Raw genomic sequence first — 27,987 nt, 5'->3', positions numbered from 1 at the left:
TAAAAAATAAATAAAAACAACAATAGACATGGACTGGAGAAGATATTTTATTTATTTGTTACTAGTAGTTAAAATGACGTACAAAATGCTGGGAAGACAAAATTCCAATTCTATTCAGTTACAAAATAATTAAAACTTCATTTTAAACCAAGTTTTGCTTTGTGAGACCGAGCATGAAAATACTGCAGCCTTAGGTTATATAGTCCATTGTTTTTAGAATAAAGCAGACATTTAAATACATATTGTGGTTGATATTAAATATCTGGTATAATTGTAAGTTAGCAGAACTTTCTTACTCTCAGGCAATAACTAGCAATTCATAAAAGTTCTTTGTATAAAATTTACATAGTTATAGGGGGATCTGCCTCCAGGGGAGTTCTGCTGTGAGCTGTGCACAGGCTGTCTGGAACCTAAGTATTTGTAATACTTTTATCAGTTGCCCTTTAGAATGCTGAAGTCAGTGATGTCTAAAGCTGTGCTTCACATCAAAGGGTTTAGGGACACAACAGCCTAGGATGAAATCCCATTACTGTTAAAGAGAACGGGTGTTTTGCTAGCGACATCATATGAAGAAATAATTTCATTCTTAAGGTGTGCCCATTTATTGAACAGAAACACTACGGAGTATAGAACTTTCAGCAAGGGCTGAGATTGGCCCTGTTACCTGCAAACCAACTCAAAAAAAAAACCTAATTTAAAGGTGAACAACCCCTGTCTATCATCAGTGAAAGAGGATTTGTATTAATAATAACATTAAATATCCATATCTTTCTAACTATTCACATTCCACACAGTGGAAATCTACCTCCTGTAATGCCAGATTTTAAAATTGGATTTTAAAATCCACTAAGAAATGTGTCAAACCTGCGGAGTGAGAGTACACCAAGTGAAATGCATTTTAAGAATACGAACCAATGAGTTGCGATCTCTTAATCTCATAAACACAGATCTCATAGCAGTGGATTTTTAAAGAAAAATATCTGAATTACAGAGATGCAAGATATCACCAATAATTGCATGACACATTGAGTTACATCCATGGCTTTTAATGTAATGACTGTACATCCTATACATCTGTGACATGCCACTGTATGGTTGTCCCTTTGGACATGTTACTAAGAGCAGAACTGTCTTCCTCAGAGCATGATGGACAGAAATCCTGTCAAAGTAATCACCCTGTGGCTGAGAGAGTCATTTAGTGTGAGAAAGTACAGCTACACAGATTGTGGGGAGAGAAGTCTTGCTGCTGAATGGGGAAGTGTGTCCTGAGCTACACAAGCCCCACCACGCCATTAACATGGGCCAAGGACCATAGGACCATGCCTTTTTGTGGGTGCAAAACCAGATGGGGTCTTTTTGTTGGCACACAGGTGGAGGCAGGAAGGCCTGCAAGGTCTGCAGCACCACAGGACCTTCAGCATCTGTACGGAAGGTGCCCTCCCAAGCCAGTGCCCAATGCCTGGCCCAGCAGCCACTCTGAGGTGCAGCTAGCCAGGCTGCAGCAGTCCAGCCAGCCTTCAGGGCTTTGGGACCACCTTGCTGGGATGACTTCTCCTGTGAGACTCCCCGTGGTCTTGACAAAAGCCACCCCTCTCATCTAGCTTGTGGTCCTAATCCTGAAGGAGGGAAGACACAGGCTGATCTCCCAGGTGACACTCATTGAGCTGTTGGAAGTACTGTGTCCCCGTTCATGTGTTTTTTCCCCTTCAGTGAGAAGGGGAATGAGTTAGCCCTTAATTTTCAGGAAATTCTCTTTACTTAGTCCAAATCCTGCTTAAATGCAAGTCTGTGGTAAAAGATATAAAAAGAGGATTATTGCTGGCAAAGTTCTGCATCTCTTTTTCAACAAACTGCATGCCTGTGGCAAAGCTAAAATAACAATAACAATGCAATGTTTACTAGTCATGAATGTCGTGTCTTTTGTCTCTTGTGTGGTTATTGCATTTGCAGTCACATGATGCTTGTTTTAATTTTTGCTTTGCTCTTTATGTACTAAATTACTGCCATTCTGTACTTGATCTTGCTTAGCAAGATTTTTGTGCTGCGGTATGTACGTTTCTATGTATGTGTGTGAAAAAGAGGAGAGAGTTCAGATAGGCACAATGAAGCCTGCAGATTCATTGTATGTATGTATAGATACCTATGAATAAAAGATACTGCATATACATATATATGTAATATGAGGAATAACTGCTATCAGAAATACAAGACATCAGATGGATCTAGTGGCACAGGAATGGGTTTTGACTGATGGAGAGAGATATTAGAATTCAGAAGTATATTTATAGCCTCGTATATAGTTTCTCTTTAATTTATGTAATATATGACTAGGTATATAAATTAAAGCAAAACGTAAACAGAAGACAATATCTCTTCCTCTGTGTCTTCCTATTTAAGTATCTTTCCTTTTCCTATTCCCCCTGCCTACTTACTTTGGCCTTTTGCATTCTAACTTGCTGTGGTTCTGTTTTCCATCCACCTATGCTGAGTTTTCAGCACTCCCATTTCCCCATTGTTCTCCAAAAGCAGCCTTTGGATTTCAATTATTTTTCTGAAGAAGCATGTTACAAACACTTGATACAGCTGCTATTTTCAGTGATGTTTTTGCTACGCCATAACTGCTTTTTGCTTACTTCATATTTAAGAATAGATTCATGCTTTCAGATATAGTGTCCACTCACACTGATGTTACTCCTAATACAGTAAAAGCAAATAGCACGGCAGGTGAACATTAGCAAAAGCCACAGCTCCACTTTCCCAGTAAGTGACAAAAATGCGAATATACGCTAGGAAACCTAATTCATTCACTGTGGGTAAGTAGATCTTTAATATTTCCTACCCATTTTTTTTTCCTCAGAGTGACCATTCTCATACTTGCTTGTACACACCCATTTCCTCTCCTACACATATGTGCCTGCTCTTCCCTTACATCTGTTTTGTTCTTTTTGTTTGGTTACTTGTTTATTAGGTAATTCACTGGGTTCCTTTCAGTTTTGTCCAGCCCCGAAGCTTTGCTAGTTCATGCCACTCACTCACACTGGCAATGGCTGCAGAGTCAGAGTGCAATATAGCACACTTCTCAGCTTAGTCCAAGTCGATAGATATACACCGACACTCCTTCACGCGGGTGATTCTTTTCTTCTTCCTAGGGGGCTGAAGCTCAGGGCAATTGAGGGTAACAGTCATGGTGGTAAATTTCTTGGGCTTGCAGAAGGAACAAGACTGGAAAGAGCCTTCCTCTTTGCGGACATGCCTGGGGATGTAGAATGAATTGCATTGGCCATAGCAGAACCTGTTGATAATGGTGCGACTGTTGCAGCCTTCTTCGTGGATAGTTTGTTTGAGGGGCTGAGTTTTGCACCAATCCCGTTTTAGGTATTTGCGCTCAGTGATGTGTAGTGCCTCCTGGCTGGACTCCAGCACCTCCTCAGCAGGCATTGAGGTGCCTTTTCCTCTTTCTCGATGCCTGGAGCCCGACTGCTGCTGTGTCTGCATCTGCTCTGAATCATTGGGCTGATCCTTGTCAGGAGGAGGGATAGCGCCTTGAGATCCACGATTCCTCTTTCTCCCTTCTGCTGTCGGTAGCAGAAATCCCATCAGAAGAAACACAGCGCCGATGGCATACAGTGTGCGGACCATCCTAAAGAGAGGAAGTTGAGGAAATAAAGCACAGTTGTGGATTTCAGATATCAACAGGAATCAGGTATGCAGTAAATTTTCAGCTCCATAAAAGAAATGTGTGTGTGTGTGCATGAACGCACACACTTAGAAAAGATGAGCTCTTTGCTTTCACCAGCTGGAAAGCAGTTTCCAAATTACCAAGTGATAAAAGCTTTCATAAATTGTGATTGAAAGTCAGATACTGAAATAAGTCTATACAGAATTTCACTTAGTGTTGCATGCAACTTTTTCCAGCTCCTTTCTTCATGCACCCTTCTAAAGAATTCTCATTCCCTTCCTATAGCTTTCTGACATCAGGAGTGCTCCTCCTGATTTACACAAGCGGAAGGAGTGATTTTATGCCTTGCTAGGATTTATGACATAATTATCTGCAGTACCGGAGGACATCCATTCTACATGTTTCTTTGTCAGACTCGGAAGCTTTGTACAATTCCTTGCATAACACACATCCAAAATACAACATGCAGGCTGTATCTACCTGTTATCTGAATACATCATCCCAAGCTCTGCCTCAACTGCACCTCTGAACTGGTCCACTGAGTCTGAATGTAATGAAACCTAGGGTGAGTAAGAGATGTGTGCAAGATAGGCAACAAACATAAACTGATATGTAGATATAGATTAAAAGAGATGCATCTTTTAATTTCAAATTACACTTTCTTACATTACCCTGAATCTCTGACTGACAGAAGCAGTCATAAATCTCTGTGCTATATTCACTGTGTCCATCATGATAGTGAAAGGACATATGAAGACAGTAGGATTTCATATATGACATTAAGAATCATGAGATGACAGTATCATAAAAGATTGTTGATTGTGCAGGAAAAAAAAAAAGACTTCAAGAAGTGCAAAAAGTAGAGAAAATCAAGTTCTTTAAAACTGCATTCCTGCTCCAAGCCTAGTTACCAGCCAGCCTACCTTCCTTAGTCTTTATGACCTAGGTATCTTCCATCAGTCCTATTGCTTCCCAGAGGTCCAAGCTCTTTGGGCTGCTGGGTCAACTCCAGACCCACAAGCCAGAAAGTGAGCTGCCATGCTAACGTTTTTTGAAAAGCAAGGGCTGTGGCAGCAAGCAAGACTGACTGGGAGGGAAGGCACTCAGGATACCTTCACTGTGGGGAGCTTGGAAGACAGCCACCAGAAAGGGGAAGCTCAGGCATTAAAATATGGAAAAATTGTGAATTAAAAAATGAGGAAGTCTGTCCTCTACCTTTTTGGAGTGCTGCAGTCATATCCCTTATTTAGCGTATCTTATCAGTAAAGATGAATTACTGTTTGAACCGAAGATTCCTGCTTGTCCTACTGCCCAGCCAAACCACGTGAAACCAACTGCCATGTCCTTGGTAGGCTGATAGATGGTGAAGTGCCAGCTCTGGAAGAGCTCCCTGGAGACTCAGCAGAAGCTCAGGGTCTTGTGTCACTTGCCACACAAGATGTCTGTTAATTTCTAAGTTACTAGATCTTTCCAGTCACACAGAAAAAGTAAGTTTTGGTTTATGCTGTTCAGAAACTATTTCTCACCAGAAACTGGAAAAGGAAATTGCTGGAGTGGAACAGTGTCACAGGAGGTTCCTGTTCTATGTAGGGATTTGCTCATGGAGCTCGTGTTTTATGTGTCTGTCTACAGGCTGTTAATATACTGGAGCTTATAATGCACGTGATAAATATCTTCATTCACTTTATTCATTTAGATTTATTTACCAGTAGCCATTCATTTTGTTCATTTCAGCTTTGTACCAGTATATCTTCTGTTTGAAAGAAGCTTTGGACTTCAAGAGAGGAGTGTAAGCGTGACGCTGTTACTGACTCCAGCAGGCAGCTTGCAAGGGCTGCTCTAAACATCTAAGTGCAATATTGCGCAGAACATGCTATTTTAATAACCTTAAGGCTCTGACGCAGAACAAAAAACGCCGGGAATTCTAATTGAAGGCTAATGCAGTGTAATTTCAAGTGTCAGTTTGGACTTCATATTCACTGTTTTTTTTCCCATTTGTTACAGCCTCAATGTTACTTAAACGTGTTTCTTTTCAGCCTCCATGTTCTGTCTGTAAAACATTTTTTAAAATACAGTTATAAAACACCACTTATTTCCTCAAGTGACCAGAGTGACTCCTTCCCAAACTATTCTTATTTCTCTGGTGACTGTATACCCACACTGTATTTAGACAGTATGCATGTTATTTACTCAACATGGTGCCAGAACCTTAGAAGAAGAAAAAAAAGTCGCTGCATGCAACCAAAAATAAATTGCTGGCTCCTAAGCAGTGCCAGGAAACTTCAGGTGTTTGTTTAACTTCCCATAACTGAGTGCCTGTTTCACCTCTACGCACATTCCCGTACTACTTTTGTTCCTATAACTGATCATCTCCACACTGTTCCACCATTTTTCCACAAATGTGCAATTGATGACATAGTTATGGAAGGTCTAGTCATGTGAAAATGAGTGTGCTTGGGGATGGTGATTTGGGGAAAGCCTGATGGTAACATCTACTATTTTAAGATCTGTATCCTAAACTGACGCATCGTTAAGCAGTATATGTTTCACCCTAAGGAAACACCATGTGCTTCAATATAACCCTAGAACAGGAAGGAATACAATTTTTCACTGACTTGGTGTCGTGGTTTATAAATCTAAAGGGAAAAGCTATAATATATACTCGAAGCAAAGATTATGATTTGAGTAAAAGTTAGCAATTCTGCAGCACCTTTTGTTATGGTCCAATTAAATATATTCCAAAATGTACATCTGGAAATAAAAATAATTCAGGCTTTTAGGACTAAATACAATTGAACCATAAACTCTCTAAAGATGCTCACTGTCTTCATAACCCCCGATGTCAGGAAGCGGGAACTTCCTATCATAATAGCTTACTGCTAATTTTTTCTGGTTATTTGGAGGGGGGGATGAAGTAGAAGAAAATCAAAATACAAAGGAAAATAAGGTATTGTGCCTCAGTAATGAAAGCAGCCTGCAATCTGTACTCTCTCTGATCGCAATGCTCATAAGAGAAGACAACACCTCTGCTTATGTTAGGAACTGGAATGATTCATCCAATCCCCAAATTAGTGTTTGTGAAATGCTTCCTCAAAAGCTTTTTTATTACTGGGAAGAAAAAAAAACCCAACCCACAAACCAGCACAAGTAGCTCAATCCCTGTTACCATGCCCAAGGTTTTACCCAAACAAAGTCTCACCAGAAGTAGATGGTTTGGGGTTGGGATTTTTTTTTTTTAATTTGTTTTTTGCTGCCTTGTCACAGCCATAATTCTGAAGAAGTGGCAGCTCTGAAACCTGGGTAGGAGCTGTGAGGAATTGGGCTGTAAAAGCACGTATATGCCAAATCTCTGCAGAACTCTGTACTTGATACAGGCCGTTACAGAAGCACTAGTGTGATCAGAAATCCTTCTGAGAACTCAGCTGAGAATTCTCTGAACAAGGAGATGACTACAAACAAAACACTTCATTCAGGTCCCACTTACTTCATTCAGATCCAGTGAGAGATCTGATAACACTACTATTTATTTCTAAAAGTAACAAAATGCTTCAGAAATCTTTCCATATCTCCCCGCTAAGCTGAATTCTCATCATCATCATCTGCAAGCACTCAGTCCTACAGCCAAGAGTAGTTTTATTGCTGACTTCAAATGGGAGCAGAATTGGACTGAACCATTCAAATCCCCTCACACGTGGATTATCTGGAGCTGTGATCCAATCATTTCACGGCAGATGAGGACTTCTGCAAATTAATACCCACATCCACTCACAGAGGAGTGTGAACTCCTTCAGGTTTACTGCTCAATACAGTAAGCTGTCATTTTTTAGTTCATATTTTCTACTGTAATTTAAGGTCCTCCAGAAGTCAGTATTTAAACAGTGCTTCCCAGTAAGTTCCCAGACAGAGCCACAAAGCAACCTCTGAGATGCTGAGCACACAGCGATGCGTTTACAAGCGCTGGGTGGAATCCCAGCTCTGCTGAAATGCACAGCAAATTCTCACAACCCTCTGCAGGCCCAGCATTTCATCTGCAAGCCATATTCACTGGGAAAATATTCTGATGAGCCATGGGTTCACGTGCTTCACAGAAAACATGAAAAATAATCTGCTGAAGACCTAGAAAAATAAATGTGCATGGTGGGCTTCAAATAGCAGCCAAGCAAAGAGGCAAAACACAACACTGGCTATTGAGAAAACCAAAGCGGTTATGTCCCAGTGGATCAAAATGATTTTCTGCCTGGTTTATTACATATGAATTACAGAAAGTGTCTTATGTAATGTTTTCATAGTTATAGATCTGTATTTCTAAATATACAAGGAAGTAAGACAACGGCAGTTCCCACAGAACCATTTTATTATTTTTTTTCCCCTCAGACCAAGATGGCAAAGCTAACACTGCTCTTTGGTAGACTTTAGGTACGTTTATCATTTCCAGTAACTCCTTTGCGTGACTCACGGAGTTTCCCTTTTTGAGACGTTTAACTTGAGTGGGCAGCACCACGAGGAACAAAAATAAAACAAAACAAAAAAAAATCGAAAAGGGAGAAGCCTCCTCCGGGAAGGTATCTCCGCAGGGGCCGCAAGCAGCCGCACGCGGCGAGCGCACGGAGATACCAACGCACGTCGGGGCGGCCCCACAACTGGGGCCCCGTGAGCAGTGCCGCGCGGGGACGCTTGGAAGCGTCTCGGAAATGGAACACGCATTTCTACGCGACCTCCCCGGGAGAGCTGCAGCGCTTTCGAACAGCTTAGAACCGAACCCCAGGAAGGGGACGCAGAGCACGGCCGTGCGCTCCGTCTGAGATGTGCACGCAGACTCGAGGGGCCCCGCATCCCGCCCCAAGCAGAGACTTCAGCGCGGGCTCGGCGCCCTTTGCCTCCCGCGGAGCCTTCCCCCGCCCCGCAGCCGCAGGGAGGAACCGCGGGCAGCGCACCGGCAGCAGGCGGGACGCAGAGCTCCCCACGAGTGGGGTGCGGGATGCGTGGGGTCGCGAACTTCGCCAGCCCACCGTCGCCGCGCTCCCGTCGGGGCAGGGGGACCGGCTGGCCGGCCGAGCTCCCCGCAGAGCGGTGGCGACACCGGCAGAGCCCTCGTCCCCGAATCCCGAGGGGTCGCGGCGAAACGGCCGGGCCGGTTGGCTCATTCGCTCCGTCCGACGCGGGCAGGGCTCACGTCCCGCTCGGAAAGGACGGCCCCGACGTCGAGGCCGGCAGCTCCGCCGGGCCGAGGCCTCTCAGTAGCGGGGAGAGCTGCAGCCAAAGGACGGCCGGAGCCATCGGGGAGGCAAAGCCCTGCGAGTGCGGCTTACGCGCGGGTCGGCGGCGGGGAGCAAAGGGCGCTCGGCGGAGCAGCCGCCGTTCCTGCCGCCCGAGGATACGCAGAGCGCGGCCCCGACGGCGCACGCAGCCTGCCCTGGCGGGACGCGAAGCGGGGCTGCTTGGCGGAACGGGACGGGATGGGACGGGCCAGGGCGGGCAGCGGCGAGGCCGGCACCTGGAGCTTCCCTCGACCCGCTCCGCGCAGAGGCCGGGCCGGGATTTCTCCGTGAGTCGGGTGGGCGCCGCATCCAATTTGTCGGATGTGATGCTGTAGGCGGAGATGAGAGGCTTTTGCAATCCCCGCGCCTGTCAGGGGAGAGAGATGTCACAGTGCCCTAGTCCCCGGCACTGCGGCGGAAAAGCTAGTGACAGCCCTATGCCTCCGACGGGAGGGCCGGTGGCACCTCCGCACACCCACAGCAGCTTAGACACGCACCGAAGAACGACTCCTCCTCTTTTGCCCGCACCCCGGAGGTTGGAGAAAAGTACTACAGTTTCGCCTCCCGCACGGACTGGCCAAACGGGACCCGTCTACGCTCCCGCTGCGAGAACGCGGCCCGGTCCGGCTCAGCAGCGCTCGGCTCACCTGCGCGGCATCGCGGCTCCTCGGGAGCCCGGCTCGGCGGCGGCTCCTCGGCGGGGCCCGGAGCGCAGCGGGGCTGAGTCCTGCGGGTCACTCGGCGGAGCGAGAGGCGTGGGAGCCCGCAGCCACCCGGGAGTCCATAGAGGGCGAGGCTGGGATCCTGCCTACAAATTGCAGCAGCGCCGGGCTGTCTCCCATTTAAATGTCTCCCAGCTGAGGTCTCCGCTCCAAGCCCCTCCAGATCATTGGACAAGCGCCTCCGCCCCCTTTAACACTTCCATAAACTTCCACTAGGGAAAGCTCTCGGGCGTGCAGATAAACACTCCGCTACTTTCCTCTCTTAAGAGAATGGCTGCTAAAGGTCACCACCCTAAGGAATTTTATCTGGAACGTACAGAAAACTCAAATTTTCCATCCTCATTAAAGTATGACATTTAAGAGGAGTTCCCCCCGGCCTCGCCTGCTCCCTTCCCGTTCCCGCTGCCCGGGGCCGAGGACCGCTGGGCAGCCGAGCCGGCACCGGACCGGCTTCGGCAGTAGGGAGGCAGCGGCCTCCCCTCTCCGACCCCCCGCCACCCACTGCCCCCGCTGAGGTGTGAGGTTTGCTTCTGAGAGCGTGGCAAACAACAAAAAAGCGTGGAGGGGAAGCCGCTCGTAGCTTTTTATCAATGAAAGTCTTTTTTTCTTTCTTTCTTTATTTTATTTCTTTTTAAATTGCCCGCAAGAGGCGGGGCACCTCGGGCGGGCTCTTCCTCTCCCGTCGCTCGTCTCTCGGAGGGCTGCGGGCACCTCGGGCATCCCGTAGGGTTGTCATCCCGGAGTCTCCCACCCGTCGGGGCCGGGAGCTGCGGGCGAGCACGGCCCAGAGCTCAACTCGGCTCGAGGACCCGCTGGGAGCTGCCCGCTGCCGCCTGGCTGCCGCTCCCCTCTCACACTGACGTCTCACTGCAGGTCATGCTGCAGTCGTTTGCTGTTGTGTCCCCATTTTCCGATGTGAACCCGAACCACCTCGGTGGCCTCACTTTGGTAGTACCTCGAGGCTGGAGAGAGGCACAGATGTAGCAGAGATTTGTATCGCCCCCGTTTTTGCGGAAGGGAAAATATATATACCAAAATTAAACTATAGGACCTGCTGCTTATTGTGTGTATGTAAGTATGCTAAGGCCGAGGCAAGGTGCTGATCATTAAGAGCCCTTAGCACCAGCTGGCTCCTTATTAGGGCTGCACTCAGTGCCAGCTACAAAGGTGAGTGCTCAGCACGTTAGCAAATTATTCCTGTTACTTTAACTCACATGCATGGCATGTACATAACGTTGTGAAAAAGAATCTCTCTGTTCCTTGACCAGCAGCATATAGGAGTGCTGTAGCCATGCCATGCTTGATGGCAGCACGAGAGCGAAAATGTGCTGATGTGTGGGGGCACTGTAGCACAAATACAATGAAGAAGGAAAGGACTACTGGCAAAGAATCACAGTAAGTGACATCTAGATGGATGGAAGGAGAGGCCTGGGGAATTTTTAGGTTTTTTTTGTTTTGTTTTGTTTTTATTTTGCTCAAAAAAAGGGCTATTGGACTTCCTGGATGTTTTTAATTAGCTGGGGTCTTTCTTTCTGAATCTGGAGAGAAAGAAAGTCACAATTCCCACCTCTCAGTGTGCTCACAGCCTTTATTTGCTTCTTCTTTGTGAAGGCGAGTGATGGTGTGGGGCAGGGGCTCTGCCCCTCCTGTACTCTGTGTCTCTGAAAAAGCTTAGGGTTGGGCTGGGCCCTAGGCCACAGTGGGGCTGCTGCTGGAGGACCACGAAGGAGAATGGCTGTAGTGATACCTGCTTCCGTCAGATGAATGAAGGTAAAGGTAAAAAATAGCAGAAAGGAAGAATAATTTGTCTACGTTTATTTCTTAGTGGTTGAAGGAGAAAGCTTTTATTGTTGTTCATTGTATTTTTAGCATCAGGTATCCAGATCATCTCCAATCCCTTCTCCTACTGGGTTCTGTGGCAAAGTGCTCCCAAGGCTCGCTGCCTGATGGGGTCTGTGCTGTTAGACCCTGAGCAGAGATGAGATTTTCTTCAGTGCACCTGGCATTGCGTTGAGGCCCAGCAGTGCTGTCCGCTGGAGTCTTTCTGCACTGAGCAGTTAGCATGGAGTCCTGTGGGGATATGTATGTCTTTGTGACATGGGTTGGGGTTGAAGAGAAGCAATGCCATAGTGCAATGGCACCGTGTACTGCCAGCCTGGCTGGATCCAGCTTCCTGCTCACTGATGTTTTTTTGTTGGTTTGTTTTGTTTGTTGGTTTCATTTCCTCTCCCATTTCTTGCTGGTATTTAGTGTGTGAGTTGTTCTTTGTTTTGGTGGAACAGTAACAATTGTTTTAAGCTTAAAAGAAGTGCTGTACTTAATTCTTGCACAGAAAAATGTTATTGGGCTGTGCTCCTGTCTGCTGCTACTGCCTCTGAGCTCTGCTCAGTGCCTCCTCCCTGCCAGGATAGTTGGCGCCTCGTTAAAAGCCTTTGCAGAGGAGCCAAGGCCTGACAGGGGCCAGATCCTCCTCTTGAGCACATTGGAATCACTTATAATAACTTCAGGGAGACGTCCCCGATTTCTGTCAGTGGAGGAGCTGGCCCTAATGGACCCCAAGTCTGAACACTTCCCACTTCCAGAAGAACAGGCAGCTTGGGCACCTCATCTGGACTCTGAGCAGCTCTGCTGTGGGGAACAGAATGTGATGTGTAGGGCCATGTGTCTGGCGCTCATTTATGGTGGAATATCTAAAAGGGTGCATAAAAGTCAGCCACTGATGACAAAATCACCGATGTTTTCAGTGCTTTTTGTATGGCAGCAATGTGAGAAACTTCCTCTGTGGCAGTAACATTCAAGGCCGTTCCAAGCCAGTCTACTTGTGTGTTTTGAAGCAGAAAATATGAATGTATGCATATATCCATATCCCTTCATCTCCTGTTAATATGAAGGTAGTGATGTCCACCTATGCTTTGTTTGCTCTTTAGAATTAGAGAGGTGCTTGTGCAAATGTTTTTGAGAATAAGGGGGTGAAGTGTTTAGCAGTCACATAGAATGATAGGACCCTAGAATGGATTGAGTTGGGTTGGAGGGATCCATAAAGGTCATCCTGTTCCAATCCCTGCTGTGGGCAAGGCTGCCACACACCAGCTCAGGCTGCCCAGGGCTCCATCCAACCTGACCTTGAATGCCACCAGGGATGGAACATCCGCTGCTTCTCTGAGCAGCCTGTGCCAGTGCCTCACCGTCCTCTAAGTGAGAAATTTCCACCTAATATCTAATCTAAGCTTCCAGTACCATCATAACGTCCCCCTTAGGGCTTGCAGTCAGATCTGGCATTTGGAAGATCTGGGCACAGGTGTTCCCAGCTGCACTGGGAGCTGTGAGGATCTGCAGAGGGGCCTGGCTTTCGGAATGTGTTTTGCAGGACGTACAGATGAGGTGTCTTTATGGGCACTGTCCTTGGGGGGGGTGAACACACTTCCTGACTTCCAGGAAGGGTGAGATGAGCAGCACCTTGAGAGCAATCCATGCATAAGCATGGGTGTACGAAGTGCATGCTGAGTAGTCTGCCCAGAATGATGCAGAAAAAGCCATGTGGAAAGAAGAGGATCTGGGGGTATTATTTGACAGCCAGCTGAACATGAGCCAGCAGAGTACCCAGGTAGCCAAGAAGGCCAATGGCATCCTGGCCTGTATCAAAAATAGTGCAGTCAGCAGGAACAGGGAGGTGATCATTCCCTTATCAGCACTGGTGAGGAAACATGGAGGTATGGCACTGAGGGATGAGGTGTAGTGGGCATGGTGCTGATGGCTGGGCTAGATGAACTTAGTGGTCTTCTCCAGCCTTAATGTCCCTATGTTTTTGTGTTATCAGCCAGCATGGAAAAAGAGTTTTCACTTTTTATTTCAACTGTTTTATTTAAGCAGGCAAAGAATAATAAATGACATAAAATAAGGGAAGATTTCCTGTGCTTTCAGTGCACTTTGTTAATGTACCAGTCCTGTGGTTCCCTTTCAGACATTTTACTGTTTATTTTTATATAGATGATTGTGTAAAAAGACCTTTATATATAGTTGCTGAACTTTATCTTGACATTGTACTTGATATTGAACAATATAAAATTATGAAAAGCTGAGGTTAATGTGAATTATTATAAATTTCTCAAAGTCTACTGGAAAATCAATCTTTGGACTATGCTTCACATTTAGATTGGCAGAACATCATTATTTTAATATATAGATTTTCATCAACAGAATGAGGAAAAAATAAGCAAGGGGAAATGCTTAGTGGTGTTTGTTTTTGTTTTTTTTTAATGAATTGTTTTGTCTTTGCTCTTTTTTCAAAATATCACTTCATCTAGACATATACCTGCATTTCATTTGTGAGTGCTCAGAAATAGGACATAGGAAATCAGAAGTATAAATATGGTTTTGAGATCAAATTGCTGACTTCAAGCACTTTAAAAGATCCTCCAGCTCTGAAAGGAATGGTGTCCTGGTTTGTCTGAAAAGCTTTCTTGTTTCAAATATAATACGTGTACAGTCAGGTTGTATGCTTGTAATGCTCTCCACACCTAGGAGCCATGGTCACTCACCAGAATTCCACAGCACTATGTGCTGCAGACATAGAATAAAAATATGTCTTCTGGCCTCAAAACACCTACGTATGTAATGCATCCCATATGTGACTATTTTTCAGAAGTGATTTAGAAAAGCTTATTTTATTAAGATGAAGTTTGACTGTTGGACAAGTATAAACTTTCAAGCCAAATGAGGAAATATAATTGGTCAAACTTACCTCTTATTACTGTTTCCACAGGTTTTCTCGTGTGTGTGGGTGTTTTTTGGGGTTGTTTTTTTTTTATTTTATTTTTTTTTTTGTAATGCATCCTTGGTATTTGAGGGCTACAGAAAAATTTGCCAAGAAAATGAAAGCCATAAAATAGCTCTAAAAGATTCTTCTCCCATTCTGCATTTGCTTTACACATCCTTCATGGTCAGACTGCCTGCAGGACCGGGGGAGGTGTCTGCTGATGGGCTCTGCTTTCTGGATGGTCCTGGAGCAGCATGTCATGAGGTGACTCTGCTCAGCACTCTGGAGCTCAGAAGCCCTTATAGCTTAAAGCTGTGGCTGGGTATTAGGAAGGAGACATTGAAGGAGCCTGAGGTTTTATTTGCTTACATATTTTGCTCCATGACATGACAGCTATGAAATAGAGTTTCCAGTTATTCTGCAAAGTGAACCAACTCCTTCCCATGCTGTGCTGCATCCCACATGATTGCATATGCTTTCAGGACATGTGTGGATACGTCACAGGCAGTTCTGGCAGAGCAGTGCTGCCCTGCCATGGTGCCGAGCAGTGCTGTGCTGCAGCAAACCATACCTGGGGTACAGCCGTTCTGCAGATGTCTCTAGGAGAGCTCTGTGTTGCAATGTGGGGCCTCTGTGCAGCATTCTGGTGCAGAGTGCAATGCTGGCCATGCAGCTAGGTGATGTGACTGGAAGCCGAGACCTGGGCTTTTCCTGGCTCTGCCACTTACTGCCTGTTGTGAAAGAAAAAAAGGAGTAGCAAAGGCAGGATAAATGTTTCATGATGTATGAGGGTTCATAAGGCTTTTAGTTTGGGTTGTCTGCTTTCCCATTGCCCGCTTTTTAAAATTCACATCTTATCTGTTTTTGTTTTTCCTGGCAATATCTAGGTAAAAACAGAATGCCAGATAAAGAAGTGACTTTGCAGGAATGAAGGATTGTCAGCCTTCTTTGGGCTGGGACAACAACTTATTTAGCCCGTGCGCAACTTCTGCCCTTTATATTTGAAATGCAGTGAGACAAACACAACTGCTGTGTTACGGGAAGAATAGAGCTCTGTGAAACCATTGTGTTCATACTCTTCTCTGAGTGAATGCTAACGTATTCCTGGGAAGGAGGTAGTAAGAAACAGAGCCTGTCCTCACTGCCATGTTCTGTTTGGATGGTCTCTGTGTCAAGAAGATGACATGTAAGGGACACAAGTACCCTCCCACTCCCTTCACTCACTTTGATTTTTCATGCCTCCCTTTCCTCAGTGACAGGGAACAGAGTTTTCAAATTGTTTTGGTGTAAATTGTTAAGGCTGGTTCAATACCAAACTCACAAGGAAATTAGCAGTTAAAGGTAGTTAGAGAAGCTAGGAGTTCACATTAATTTGGGAAGACAATTTGTTATTTATTTATTTTTTACCTTTTGTGTCCCTCTGATGCACCCAGTTCTAAATTTCTAAAAGATTTTCATGAAGGAGAAGGCCTTCTAACTTCTGCAGTTCTCCACAATAATAATAATAATAATAAAAGATATTTCCAACGAATAAGCCAAGTTTTTATTTCTGTGGACAAAAAAAAAAAAAATCTGAAGGCAGCCAAATAAGTGTTTTAACCTCTTGTGGTTATCTAGAAGAACTGCTGAAGATAAGGCAGCAACCCAGCAGGCTGCGTTGATTTGAACAGCATTTCCACTATATGCATAAATGCAAACATATAGTTAAGTGCTTTGCTGAGAAAGATGGACTTGTGTGTGCACTTACATATGTATTTTTTTTAAATGCTGACTGGGACCCCAGTCCTGTAGGGGCCTGCCAGATGCCCGCTTTTGTTTCAGTGAACTATTCAGACTGCATGAAGTGAAGTGAACGCAAAAATCCCAGGGGTTTGAGTGAGGTGAGCCTTCTGAAAGATCCCCCAGATGATGTATGTATGCCTGTCCCTGTGGATGTGTATATTAGAATTTTAAACTTTGCAAGCTGAAGAAATAACAGAACAATACAATAATAACAAAATACAAAAAAAAGTCTATGTATTTTTTTATCTGTATAGTTACCAAAAATTTACTCTTTCAAAAATTGCCAACAAAATCAGTTCTGGGAAACTACACAGGCAAGTGTAGGGCCAAATCTCTTGTCCTGATATTTCCAACAGCTCTGTTTTGCTTCTTCTGTTTCCTTGTCAGAAGTATCCTGTTCAGCCTGTTTGGCTAAGGGCAGTTGGATATTTATTCATTGATCTTTCCCTTTCTTACAGTATCTTGAATTCTAATTAGTGTTTTTCAAGTTCTTTTACTTTATTCCCCAAATATAGCTACACCAGACCTCGTTCTTCCCCTTTTCTGGAGCTGTTCAAAGCCATGGAAGAGCTGTCATCCTACGTTCTGTAACTAACCACACCGCCTATAAATTCTTCATCAGCTGCTTTCATTTGCAGTTTGATTAAATTATATTTCTTCTTACATTTATCAATGTGTCTAGAAATGAGTAAAATCATTTGGTGTTAGGAGACGCTGAATAGTTCAGGAGCTCTCTTCTAGGTGTTTGCAATTAATCAGGCACCAAACACTTGGAGCTTTTGGATGCACTTTTAAAAAGTCTGAAAATGTAAACAGGAAATCTTAATGCACTAAAGACGTAAGCGAAGAAGTTAAATTGCAAGTGACCAAATCAATTACACTTCAGATCAGACTGTGGCAGGGCTTTTTTGGTTCTGAACCAGATGGAACAAGACTCTTTGTGAAGGAGGTATTATTATTTCTTGTCATAGTTTCAAAATGAACATATGAATTTGCAGTAAAAAAATGCATATTTTTCCTTTTGAAAAATATATTAAAGCATTTAGAGGAAAGAATCCTTGTGACTGGCATCATCAAGAGCTATCAGATACATTTTAAAAAATATGGGTCACTGTAGCTATTTCTTGTTTTGCTTGGGTCAGGTCAGATCAAGAAATGAACATGACATCTTTCTCTGGTGGGAGTCAAAGAAGAAATCCTGCTTTTTAATAGGATAAAGTCTTAGATTTAGGGCTTATGACTTCTTTTGTCAATGCTTTTCCTGTGGGCTGAGGTTTTTTGTACTGAGACAGCTAGGGTGATGTAAAAATGTACCAGACAGGTGTGTATTTTTTTTGTTTGTTTGTATGTTTTGCTGTAGTTTATTGAGATAAAGCCAGGTGATGACACAGACTTTCTGGAGATATAAAGCACCTTTGTAATCCAGTGGAAAGGGACAGAATAACTTGTTAAGAAGCTTCTGTGCTTTCTCTGAGAGGAAGTGACTGCTGGAATCAAGTGTAATGAAGTTTTCTTCCTAGATAGAGAAAAGTCATCGTAGCCAATTGTAACTTCTTTTTTTCTGGTTTAGAGAGGTATTTTGGAAAATAAAATACATTCGGATATGTCAAATTTTGTTTTATTTGGCATCTAGATCACTCTTTAGAGTATAACATCATCATCTATCGTGAGAGCATTGAAAATCACTTCTGTATTTGGCCCTATATATTTAAGTAGGGAGAATTCCACACAAAACCACCTTGGAATGAGTTATCTCTGCTGTTATGTAGGGGAGCACTGCCAGAGCTTTGGCACTGTAGATGATTATAACAAGACATGTCCTGCTATTTGGAGTTGTCCTGTCCATGACACTAGCAGGGCTCCTTAGCATTACTGAAGCAGTTAACGACAAACCCCATACAAGATGAAATTTGCGAGATTAGATTTGTCACTGGAATGCTAACAGTGAATAAGGAAGTAGGATCCTAAATCCTCCTTTTTCAACTTGCAAAATGTGTGAACAATTATTACTTTTTTTTCTTTTTTTTTAAAGTTACTAGACTAAAGAGTGCAGACAAGTAAATCAACTCTTCGTAATTCCCAAGTCTTGCTAAACATAACATTCTTACAGACATCTGAAGACCTCATTTCTGAAGTGATAGCCTGCAACCCAGATGCCACAAATTCACCTTAGACTGAGCTGAGAGCTGCCATGCGGAGTTCTTGACAGCAACTCTGGGTTTGCAGAGCAATGTGCTTCCTGAACAGGCCAGCAGGGAACACCAGGAATGGCTGGCTTGAGTTTCTCCCATCTATGGAATATGGGTGTCTAAGCTGGTCTTGAAGCAGGTACTACTCTTAGCTTGGGGCTGAAGCCTGGGTCTGCCTCTTGAAGTTAACCACCTAGACTGCTCTGAGATCAAAATACAGCAAGTGATGCTCTTCTTTCAAAATGATGCCACCATCATTTGGCAATGGCAGTGCTGAAATGCCCATCCTTTCTCCTTTCTACAATATCCTACTTGACAAGGAGAAACAAAAGTGCACCAGAGAATTTGTATTTCTCCTCTGGAGAGCACGAATCTTGTACATCCTGTACCTCCAGAGGTGTAACAGCTTAGCCAAGAGGGCGGAGTCTGTTATTTTTGGCAAGTTCTCAAATTCTTTTGCCATAGCTCTTTCAGACGTGGTTGTGTTTGTGTTTGGTTGTTTTGGGGTTTTTGTTTTCTTTTTTTTGTAATACAACTGTCTACTTTTGTTGTGGTTCTTTGTCCGGCACCTGGCCCTGAGGACCCGTGAGATTGGTCCTTCCCAAGCTGACTCCTTCAGGGAATATAAGGAAAGAGTTGCCAAGTTTGTGGCTTTGGGCTGTGTCTAGGACTGAAACAAGTGTTGAGCAACACTACTTTTCTGAGATTCAGATAGTTATAGGCAAGCGCAGAAGGATAAATTTAGATGCCTGAGGTAATTTATTGATAAGAAAACATAGGTGTGTATACATTTCAGCTGCCTAATAAATAGGGCAAGGGAGGCAGGATCAGCAGATATTTTTTGATATTTGTGTTCTACTTTGATATTTGCGTTCTACGCCATCTGCACTGTGGGCACTTAAGACTTAAGTGGATCTGGCCCTCAACCTCTTTGCTTCTGTTCTCACATCTGTCAGATGGAAATAGCTCCAAGTTTTGCAGATAGGCAACGAAACAGACACAATGGTTTTTTATGGAGCAACCAGAATTTTAGGAACTGTCTAGGAAGGTCTTATCTCCATGTTTGTGGGTAGTTCTCCTCATTTTGAGGGCTCATGGGTTGTTGCTGGGAGCATAAAAGCACAGCATGAAACAGTACTGTTAGAGAGGCACAAAAACTAGAAAATCACCTTAACTATCAGAGCAGGAATAATTTGCATATTTTATATTGTAAGAAATGTGTGCTCACTGATTGCATGTTGGATAACTTGTTCTCACAAGAACCCCTGAGAACAGGTCTTCAAAAACTTTTAACTTCAGACCCGTAATCATCCAAAAAGGCTGCAGCAAAAGTGGAGAATGTCCAGGAGAAGCTATAACAAATCAGAAGCTGGGCAAACTTTCCTGCATTTTTAATTGCACACATTACCTGTGTGTGCGCATAGCCCTGTGGCAGCTGAGTCAGAGAGTTGTTTGAGAATTTGAATAATAGCTGTGGACTATGTGTAAACTGACTGCAATGTTTATCTGTTAGAATAATGACTTTTCAAGAACTTGCTTAAATCAGTTATGTCTCCTTTTATTTGATAAATATTTTATGTAGCAATAAGGATGATTTTGTCAGTTCAGTTGCAGTTAACACTGCTCTGAAGACCATAAATTTTTCAGCCATCTCACTGTCCACTGGAGCCCCTGAAAATTTTGCAATCAACTTTGCTTCTGGATGCAGTGTTCTTAAATAAATTAATTTAAAAATCAAAATTAACAAATGATGATCTTTTTTAGTGCATCTCTGGATGACCTGCCTTTTTTTTTTTTTTTAATGAGTATGTTTTGTACATTTGGCAATACAAAATGCCATCATGTTGAAAATTTCTTTTATTTCTAAATATGAAAGATGTTCTGCCTATGCTCAGTGTGGCTCAGGACCACAGTTACCTATGAGGTTTATCCCACTTGAATTTCAGACACTTTCAGATGTTTTTTAGACATTAGGATGTAGGTAGTGCACTGAAGAACTTGTTTTGATTGTTTGTGGCTTTTTTGCTTATCAGAATAAAAAATTTAGTTAAGTAAGTTAAGACTGAATTCAGCATCAAAACCTGTATCCCTTTCTGTGAGCTAACTCTTAAATATTAAAGTTCACAGACTTTAAAGAAGCCCCCAAACCTATCAGTCAGGGAGGACTTTGGTTCTCAAAAACCTTACAATGTCATGTGGTGATTAGGTTAGGACAAAGATCTGGAATAAAAACAATTAGTGTTTATGTATTTTAAATGGTCTGTAAATGAATGACACCAATTAAGGAATGAGGGAGAATTTTAGGCACACCATTTGTGCATTCTCCTTTGCCACACACATTTTACAATGAAATCTAACCACAAACTTCTACTGTTTTTCTCGGAGAGCAAAGTAGATTGAAGAAACACAACAATTACATGTAGAAGACACCTGTGCATTGTAGTGAGGGTTGTATTCATCTCCCTTGGTGACAGGAATTGGAGGAAAGAGATGATTCAAGTCTGGCAGGTCATTAACTTTTGAAGCTTTCTCAGTTCCAAACATCTCTTATCCCTTCTCCACCTGTGTCACGTACTAAAACCTAGATGTTAGCGACACTTTTGTTTTAAACTCAGTCCCAGTTGGTAATGTTGCTGCCATGATATTCACATCATTTAGATTTATTGTGCTCCCATGTGTTGCACACGTGGCTGGCAGCTATTTGCAGAATCATGGCAAAGCAGCATCATAAAGAAAGCAAACATGGGCAGATACTACATACTTCTCATGTTGAATTAGGATGATTCAACCCCATTCTTCACCAAACTGCAGAAGGCTTATGTGTGCTAGACCTCGACCATGTATGTAGCTGATAAATGGTCCTTTAACTCTTTCATGGTCTCATACTGTCTTAGGACAAAATACTGTTACATGTTTGTGGTTCATGGGGCCCTTCATGATGGCAGTTATAGTATGTAGTTGCCAGCAGCTGAGCACTTTAAGAGAACTTACTATTTTTGCTTATGGTTGTAGTATGCCTTTGGCTCTAGGCAAGACCTTTTAAGGGACGTGGTAATTATTTAAAAAGGAGTCTTGTTGTTTGAAATTATTTGTGAACGTATTTTTAGATTACTGAAGGTAATTGCGTGAATCCAAATAAAACTGTTTCACTGCTAATAAAGCAGTGAACCCATTCATCTCCCCCAGTGAGTCATGTGAAACTGTCCTTATACAGTTTACACTTTCTGTGTAGAAGATGTTGTAGCATCTGCTCACTTTCCCTTTCTCCTCCCATGAATCTGAGTCTGTGAAGTTGGCTGAGAAATTAGCATCTTTGAACACTGCATCCTCATGATCCAGATGTCCCAAACTGACATGTAAGAAAGAAATATCTACTTGAAAATTAATTCACAGGACAGCGTGACAAAAGAGGTAAGAGTTGGTTTAACAAGCTTTCAAGCCAAAAGGCCAGAAGGGTTCAAGTTTGTTTTGTGTTAGTGTTGCTACAAGCTTTTTTTCAACAAATATAAATGCTAGAAACACTTGGTTTTGGGTTTTGTACAGAATAAAAATGAAAGCAAAGCCTTTTCAGCCCTCTTATGGAGCTATTGGCTGCAGATCTGGTTTGGGGACATGGACTCTTTATGTTTAAAAAATAAAAAAATAGAAAATAAAAATTCTTCACCCTCAGCTCCTGACATTTGGAAAAACAAGAAAAATAAGAGACTTGAATGATGCTTTGTCCACAGCAAATCCAGAAACTTAATTGACATGATATTCATCGTTCTGCCCATGTCCTTCATCAGTTTGCAGATTAAATGCCATATTTTGATAGAATAAGATTCAGGTTGGCTTTACTTAACAGTCCTGTGTGTGATGCAGGCAAACAGCATGGTTTTGTTAGCTGAATGCAGACGTGCCAACAGAATCCCCTTATTTTGTATAGATTCTTTTAGCAAATTGTATCTGAAATGAGTGATAGGTAATTAACACACTTAAAACATCCTTTTTTTTTTTTGTTTGTTTGTTTTCTAAATAATGAAAATTCTAAACAACTATAGGTATATTCAAGCCCCTTAATTCATGTATACCATGAATGCAACAGGAGTGATTACACCTGTGAGAGATGGCCAACATTTTTTTGCATCCTTGAATACATTGTTTTGGTGTTGTAAGCTCTTACAGAGAAGATAGTTGCACTTTTTGTTCCGAGTCCAAAAGACAAGCACTGAGATGACTTTTTGTATAAAATTACATTAAAATGTTGGGGCTGCTGTTGAAAGCATTGAATACTGCTGTTGAAAGCATTGAATCCCAGTTCAGAAAGGTAGCTCTATTATGGAACCAAAATGAATTTATTCCATTCTCATGGTGCAATAGCCATATTTTATCAATATTTCACAGTACTGCTATTGAACTCTTCTGGATGAATACTACAGGTGCCTGATGAACTCAAACTGTGGCTGATGTGGCTCCACATTTTATTTCTTCTAGCCAACAGTTCCTGTGAAATGTCACCGTATTGTGCAACATAAAGGTGGGTGGGTTTTTTTTTGTTTGTTTGTTTGCTTCTGTTGTTGTTGTTCCTGCTGTAGTTTTGGTTTTGTTTTGCTTTTATTTATGACAAAAATATCTCAAAAATATTTCTAAGGCATGTAATTTTCCTTTGCCTCCTGTGTGCACATCTGCCATAGGTGGAAGGGCAGTCTCTCAACTCTGTTGACTTGCAGTTCCAGCAGGTGCAGTTAGATGACTAACAGAAGTCAGTTGGAACACTTCTGATACTGTTAAGAATAAATTACATTTTTGTCCTATATTTACCATATATTCATCCTTTAAGTATGCTTTGGTCCATACTCAGAGCTTAAAAAAATGAAATAAATTACCTTCATGTTTTCTTCTTTTTTGTAATTAAAATGGATTTTAGTCTAGGCAACAGGAACACAGTGTAGCTTAAATTCCTTTATAAGTAGATAAGAGTTGTGCAACTGAAGAAATGCAGGATTCCCAGCAGTGGAAATGGAGCCACTGACCAACTAAAATCCTCCGTGGCAGCAGCAGGGCTGGCTGAATGAATTTGGGATTCATTGGGCCACTGGGTGCCAAGGGGCTCAGATCTAGGTAACCTTTGCTCCTCCACAGCTACCAATACTTAAGTGAAGATTAAGTGGGAGTGAGGATAGAAGTAAGTATAGAAGATGTATCCTACCCCTTGAGCAACTGGCCTGCTCTTACTCTGTTTTAAGGCACTGGAAGCTGAAGGAGCTCAGCATTTCATAGGAGCTTCTCCTTTTCATGCCATTGTGCAGTTACAAAGTCCACTCTTAGTTTTCCAGCATTTTTTTGAAGTGAAAATAAGATGAAAGATACTGTAGTTCAGAATGGTGGTGAGTTTTGCAATCCACCCATAAATAACTTGAGAGGAATGACTCTGCACGCATCATTTATTATGAGTTACTTACTGGTAGGACAGAAAAAGCAAGAGCTATGCATAGTCATATTTGTGACGTTGTTAAATCATACGTGGCTAGGACCTTTGATTTCCGTTAGTGTCTTATCTGTTTTATCTAAAGGATCTCTGTTCTTTTACTGTGTCTCTTTGTAGGGTAGGAAAGGAAACTATACAATTATTTTTCTTTTCATAGATTTGAAGTTCAAAGCTGTAAGCTAATGCTGTTTTATATAATTCCAGTGCCACATGGGCGTTGCTTGTTTGGCTTGTACATTTTCAAATGCAAAATAGCAAAAAATCTTATTTGATATTATATTCTCATGTTCATGTAAGCCAGAGTTAAGTTTGCTGTTGTATAAGGTTACTCAGTTTCTTGTGGCAAAAAAACAATGTCGGCTTCCCAGGGTGACTTCCAGAACAGCTGTAGCTACCAGTTTTATGGAGTACCACAGCTTTTCAGATCATCAGCTGCAATGACCTTCAGAACATCCTGGGTCTGTATTCAGAGGATGCTGGCACATCCTCGTTAAGACAGATAATGGCCCCTGTCTTAACTTATCACATCCCAGCGTCATTAATTTAAGCACTTCATAGAGCACAAATGCTGCCATTGCTTTAGGCAAAAGAGCAGAGGGGGAGATTAATTCCCATTGATAAAGAAGGAAGATGTGCGAGGGGTTCAGGGACAAGGGATGATTAACAGAAAAATATTCCAGTGGATAGATGCAAAAAGCAGCTCTTTAATTTTTAAATCTGTGCAGGAATAACTGAGACAGATGAGCCTACGGAATATTTTGGAGAACGTCACTTTGCAAACCTTTAGATTGCTTAAATGTTTATTAAAATAGACCAAAAGCCAAAATTCTCTGGTTAAGATAAATACTTTGTCTTTGCTAAGTAACAATATTTGTGAACAAAACATAAAACTATAATTTTCATGTGTCAAACATAGTAACATTTAAGATTAAATGCTAAAGTCAGACAGGGCATTTTTTTTTACATCTTCCTATTTACAAGCTGCTCATTAAGACCATTTACCTCACATTAGCTATTAAAATGACTAACATTTTAAAAGTTTTCTCCATGACTAAAATAAAAACAACAGAAATGTCCTTTTACCATAGCTTAACGAAAAGCAGAACCATATTTTTGTTATCTAGGAGAACATACTGTTATAAATACAGCTGTTTTTCATCTACAATTATATAAATAATAAACATGCTGCCATTCACAAGGATTTTAATAGATGATTATATATAAGCAATATTACGATCTAGCAGAGGATGGCATGAGTTTTCATCATTCATTTTTATTGTACTTATTCAGGACCCTTGTCTTCATCTGAAAAATGTGGAACAGACTTCTTTGCTACAACATTGTCCAGTCGCTGTCCTTGCAGATATGGGTTCACATTCTGAAAAAAAATTTAAATAACTTATTAGAAACAGGGAAATGCAGAAAAGGCGATGAGGAATAGTGGATATATGAATATATTTCTTATCTGTCAAATACAGACTGAAAAAAAGAAGAGACTGCTCCTAGGGAGAAAATCTGAAGTCAGTCAGGGCTCTGTTTTGTTTTTCTTTTTCTAATACTTCTCTGTATAGTGAGAATTTAGTCCAATTCAATGTAAGAATAACTGTTACCTACCCCACAGTGCAGGCAAGTGAAGGAGGCCCATCCTGAGTGCCAAACAGGCTGGGCTAACACTGTCCTTGTGCTTTGATCCTCCTTTCTCAAGTCAGCAGAGAAGTAGCATGTCTATCCTGCTTGCCCTCAGGGCAAGACAAAACTCATTGGAGATGTACAGGTACACCTTGGCTTAAATCACTGCTCCCTGATGGACCTCAAGCTGGGAGAAAATATAGTTACCACAACAACTTTGATTACTGTCTCTTCTTCAGCTCATCCTCTCACTGGGAAACCCATCCTCGCTTCCTTTCTTGATGCAGAGATTAAAAAAAAAATACTGCTGGCACAGAAGCAGAGCCAAGCAAGACTTTGGCGTAGGAAATGGCCTCGTACCACTGCCAGAAGAAGGGAATGCTGGAAAGAAGATCCCTGGCAAGGGTCTGCCTTCACTTTGTGCCATGTAAGCAGCCCAACGTGAGACTGAAGATGAACAGACCCTGTCTGATACTGTTTGGACATCACGGTAATGTAGAAAGCCTCTGCTTGAATGTTGTCTATGCCGATGAAATAAAATGTGCTAACTGTATTTGCAAGTACTGAGCCATTTTGTGGAACTCTAAAATAAACTTACTTAAGTAAGTATTATTTACACCCACTGTATCTGTGTAAACAACATTTGAATATATGATGTTCTTTTCTTCACAGATATAGACAAAAAAATTTAGCGTGCTGCTTCTTGATGACAATAAAAAGTATTTGCCTCTCTAACAATAAACTTTGGAAGAACGCAGTTTTTCCAGTATCTCCTGATTCTCATCAGGCTGCTGCAGCATGGAAATTACTTTTCTTGAATGCTTCTTTCATTAAAACCTGGGAGTTCAAAATAAGGTAAGTAACAACAACCAAAAAAAGAATAAAAATAAAAATAAAACCAACACCTTCCCCCCCACTCCAAAAATAATAATAATAATAATAAATAATAATAATAAAGCAGCTCTAATATATGCCCAAAACATTTATTTTCAAATATATTAACTGTCTGTCAGAGCTGGAAAAGTTTTGGGATTTGTCTCTATTTGTGCTTAAGCCCTTGGATTTGTCTCTATTTGGGGAAGCTATCATTAATGCTTGATCAGAGCACAGAGCAGCCCTTTTGCTTTTTTGTACTGTTCCTGAATGCTCTGCTTGCTACAAGTGAAAACAAAAATATTAAGAAACAGGAATGAATGTAGAAAAATCTTTGAACATAAAACTAACACTAGTTTAATGCTCTAAATTGTTAAAAATAAGACACATGTAAATGATTTGTTTGTGTTTGTTAAAAGAAGTTCTGCTTAATGTTAATTTAGTGAAATTCAGCTGTTGCATAAACTTCTAGGAATTATTTGAAGATTCTTAGGAAGATTAATTGGTCTTTTTTTGGAATGGTACTCGCTAGCTACTTTTTGAAATGAAGTACAAGAGAATGAGAATACATTAAAAAGTGAACCCTCAGCAGACAATGGAGAACACAAAATATAATGCATAAATTCTGGCTGATATGACTAAAATTTTTTTAATTCCATACAGCTGTGCTGAGCAGTGGGGTTCGTGAGTACCTCTGTGCACAGCTCCAAGTCCAAATGAACATAACTCTGCTTTTACAGAGCTGTTGGACATGGAGGACTATAGATTATGGATTGAAGTGTGCTTGTGCACAGTTTCAGCAAAGGGAGAGTCACTAGTTAAATTAGAGGTCACTGAGGGGCTGCTGCATTTACTCTGCAAAGTGCAAATAGTTAAAACAGTAGCAAATAGCAAACACAAACTTACATTTCTTGTATATGCTGAGTATTTGTGTGCATGGGGATGTGTATTTATGTGTATACCGACACAGAATGTGTGTTTTTGCAGGATCCCGTGGTCTCCCCTCTACAGCACACATTGTACAAAACACACACTCTCCATGTTCCAAACATGGCATGTGTTAATCTGAAAACAGGGTTATTCTGAGCCCAAACAGCAGTCTGTTGCAGTAGACATCCTCAGCAAGCTCTGCTGTGCACAGGGTGCTGTCAGGAGTGCGGGGAGCACAGGGACAGGGAGAAGATACGGGTGGGCTCTTTGCATTCTAGCCCAGTACTTTTCTGCTCTTCTGTTGATGGTGAGAAAATTCCCAATTGTTTGTTGCAGCATTAGTAAGCGTTTACAGTATTACTCTCTAAATAATAATTAAAAAAAATGATTGCAGTGCTAGTTTACACTTAAATGATACACCTGGGCTAAGAAAATAAATCTGTTGTAAAGTCAGAAGCTGAAGATTCACCTCCGAAATTTGCTGCAGGGTTGTCATGTATCTTCAGCCATCGTTCTTTTTATATCTGATTATATCAGTCAGCACACAAATAAAAAATGTCTTTTTTTTTTCTTGTGCCTCTATTGCACTTATTATGCTGTTCTAATGAGCAGTGAATATTCCTGCTCCCAGAGTAAATTCTACCTCAGACTTAAAATATGGTGTCCATATTTTTTCCTTTTCTATTAACAAACTTGAAAATT

At 42.1% G+C, this 27,987-nt stretch overlaps 2 protein-coding genes across 4 annotated transcripts in view; both read right to left on the bottom strand.

The window, feature by feature from the left end:
- Positions 1 to 34: 34 nt before the first annotated feature.
- On the bottom strand, positions 35 to 9,779 carry GREM1 (gremlin 1, DAN family BMP antagonist). Its single transcript, XM_065753916.1, is given in 3 exon segments — positions 35 to 3,640; positions 9,585 to 9,728; positions 9,730 to 9,779. Coding segments are annotated over 3 exon segments (750 nt in total). The 3' UTR covers positions 35 to 3,084.
- A 14,021-nt stretch (positions 9,780 to 23,800) lies between these two features.
- Positions 23,801 to 27,987, bottom strand: part of SCG5 (secretogranin V) — a 28,229-nt gene continuing 24,042 nt past the window's right edge. For all 3 annotated transcript variants that reach the window (XM_065754353.1, XM_065754336.1, XM_065754344.1), the window contains exon 6: positions 23,801 to 25,231. In XM_065754353.1, coding sequence (XP_065610425.1) covers positions 25,136 to 25,231 — 96 coding nt within the window. In that variant the 3' untranslated portion in view covers positions 23,801 to 25,135. The remainder of the gene's footprint in view (positions 25,232 to 27,987) is intronic.

This window comes from Cyrtonyx montezumae, unplaced genomic scaffold (assembly GCF_038088225.1).
Source record: "Cyrtonyx montezumae isolate F1298 unplaced genomic scaffold, pur_monq_1.0 scaffold_10, whole genome shotgun sequence".
NCBI lineage: Eukaryota > Metazoa > Chordata > Aves > Galliformes > Odontophoridae > Cyrtonyx > Cyrtonyx montezumae.
The sequence above is the reverse complement of the archived record's forward strand: the minus strand, read 5'-3'. Positions and strand labels throughout refer to the sequence as shown.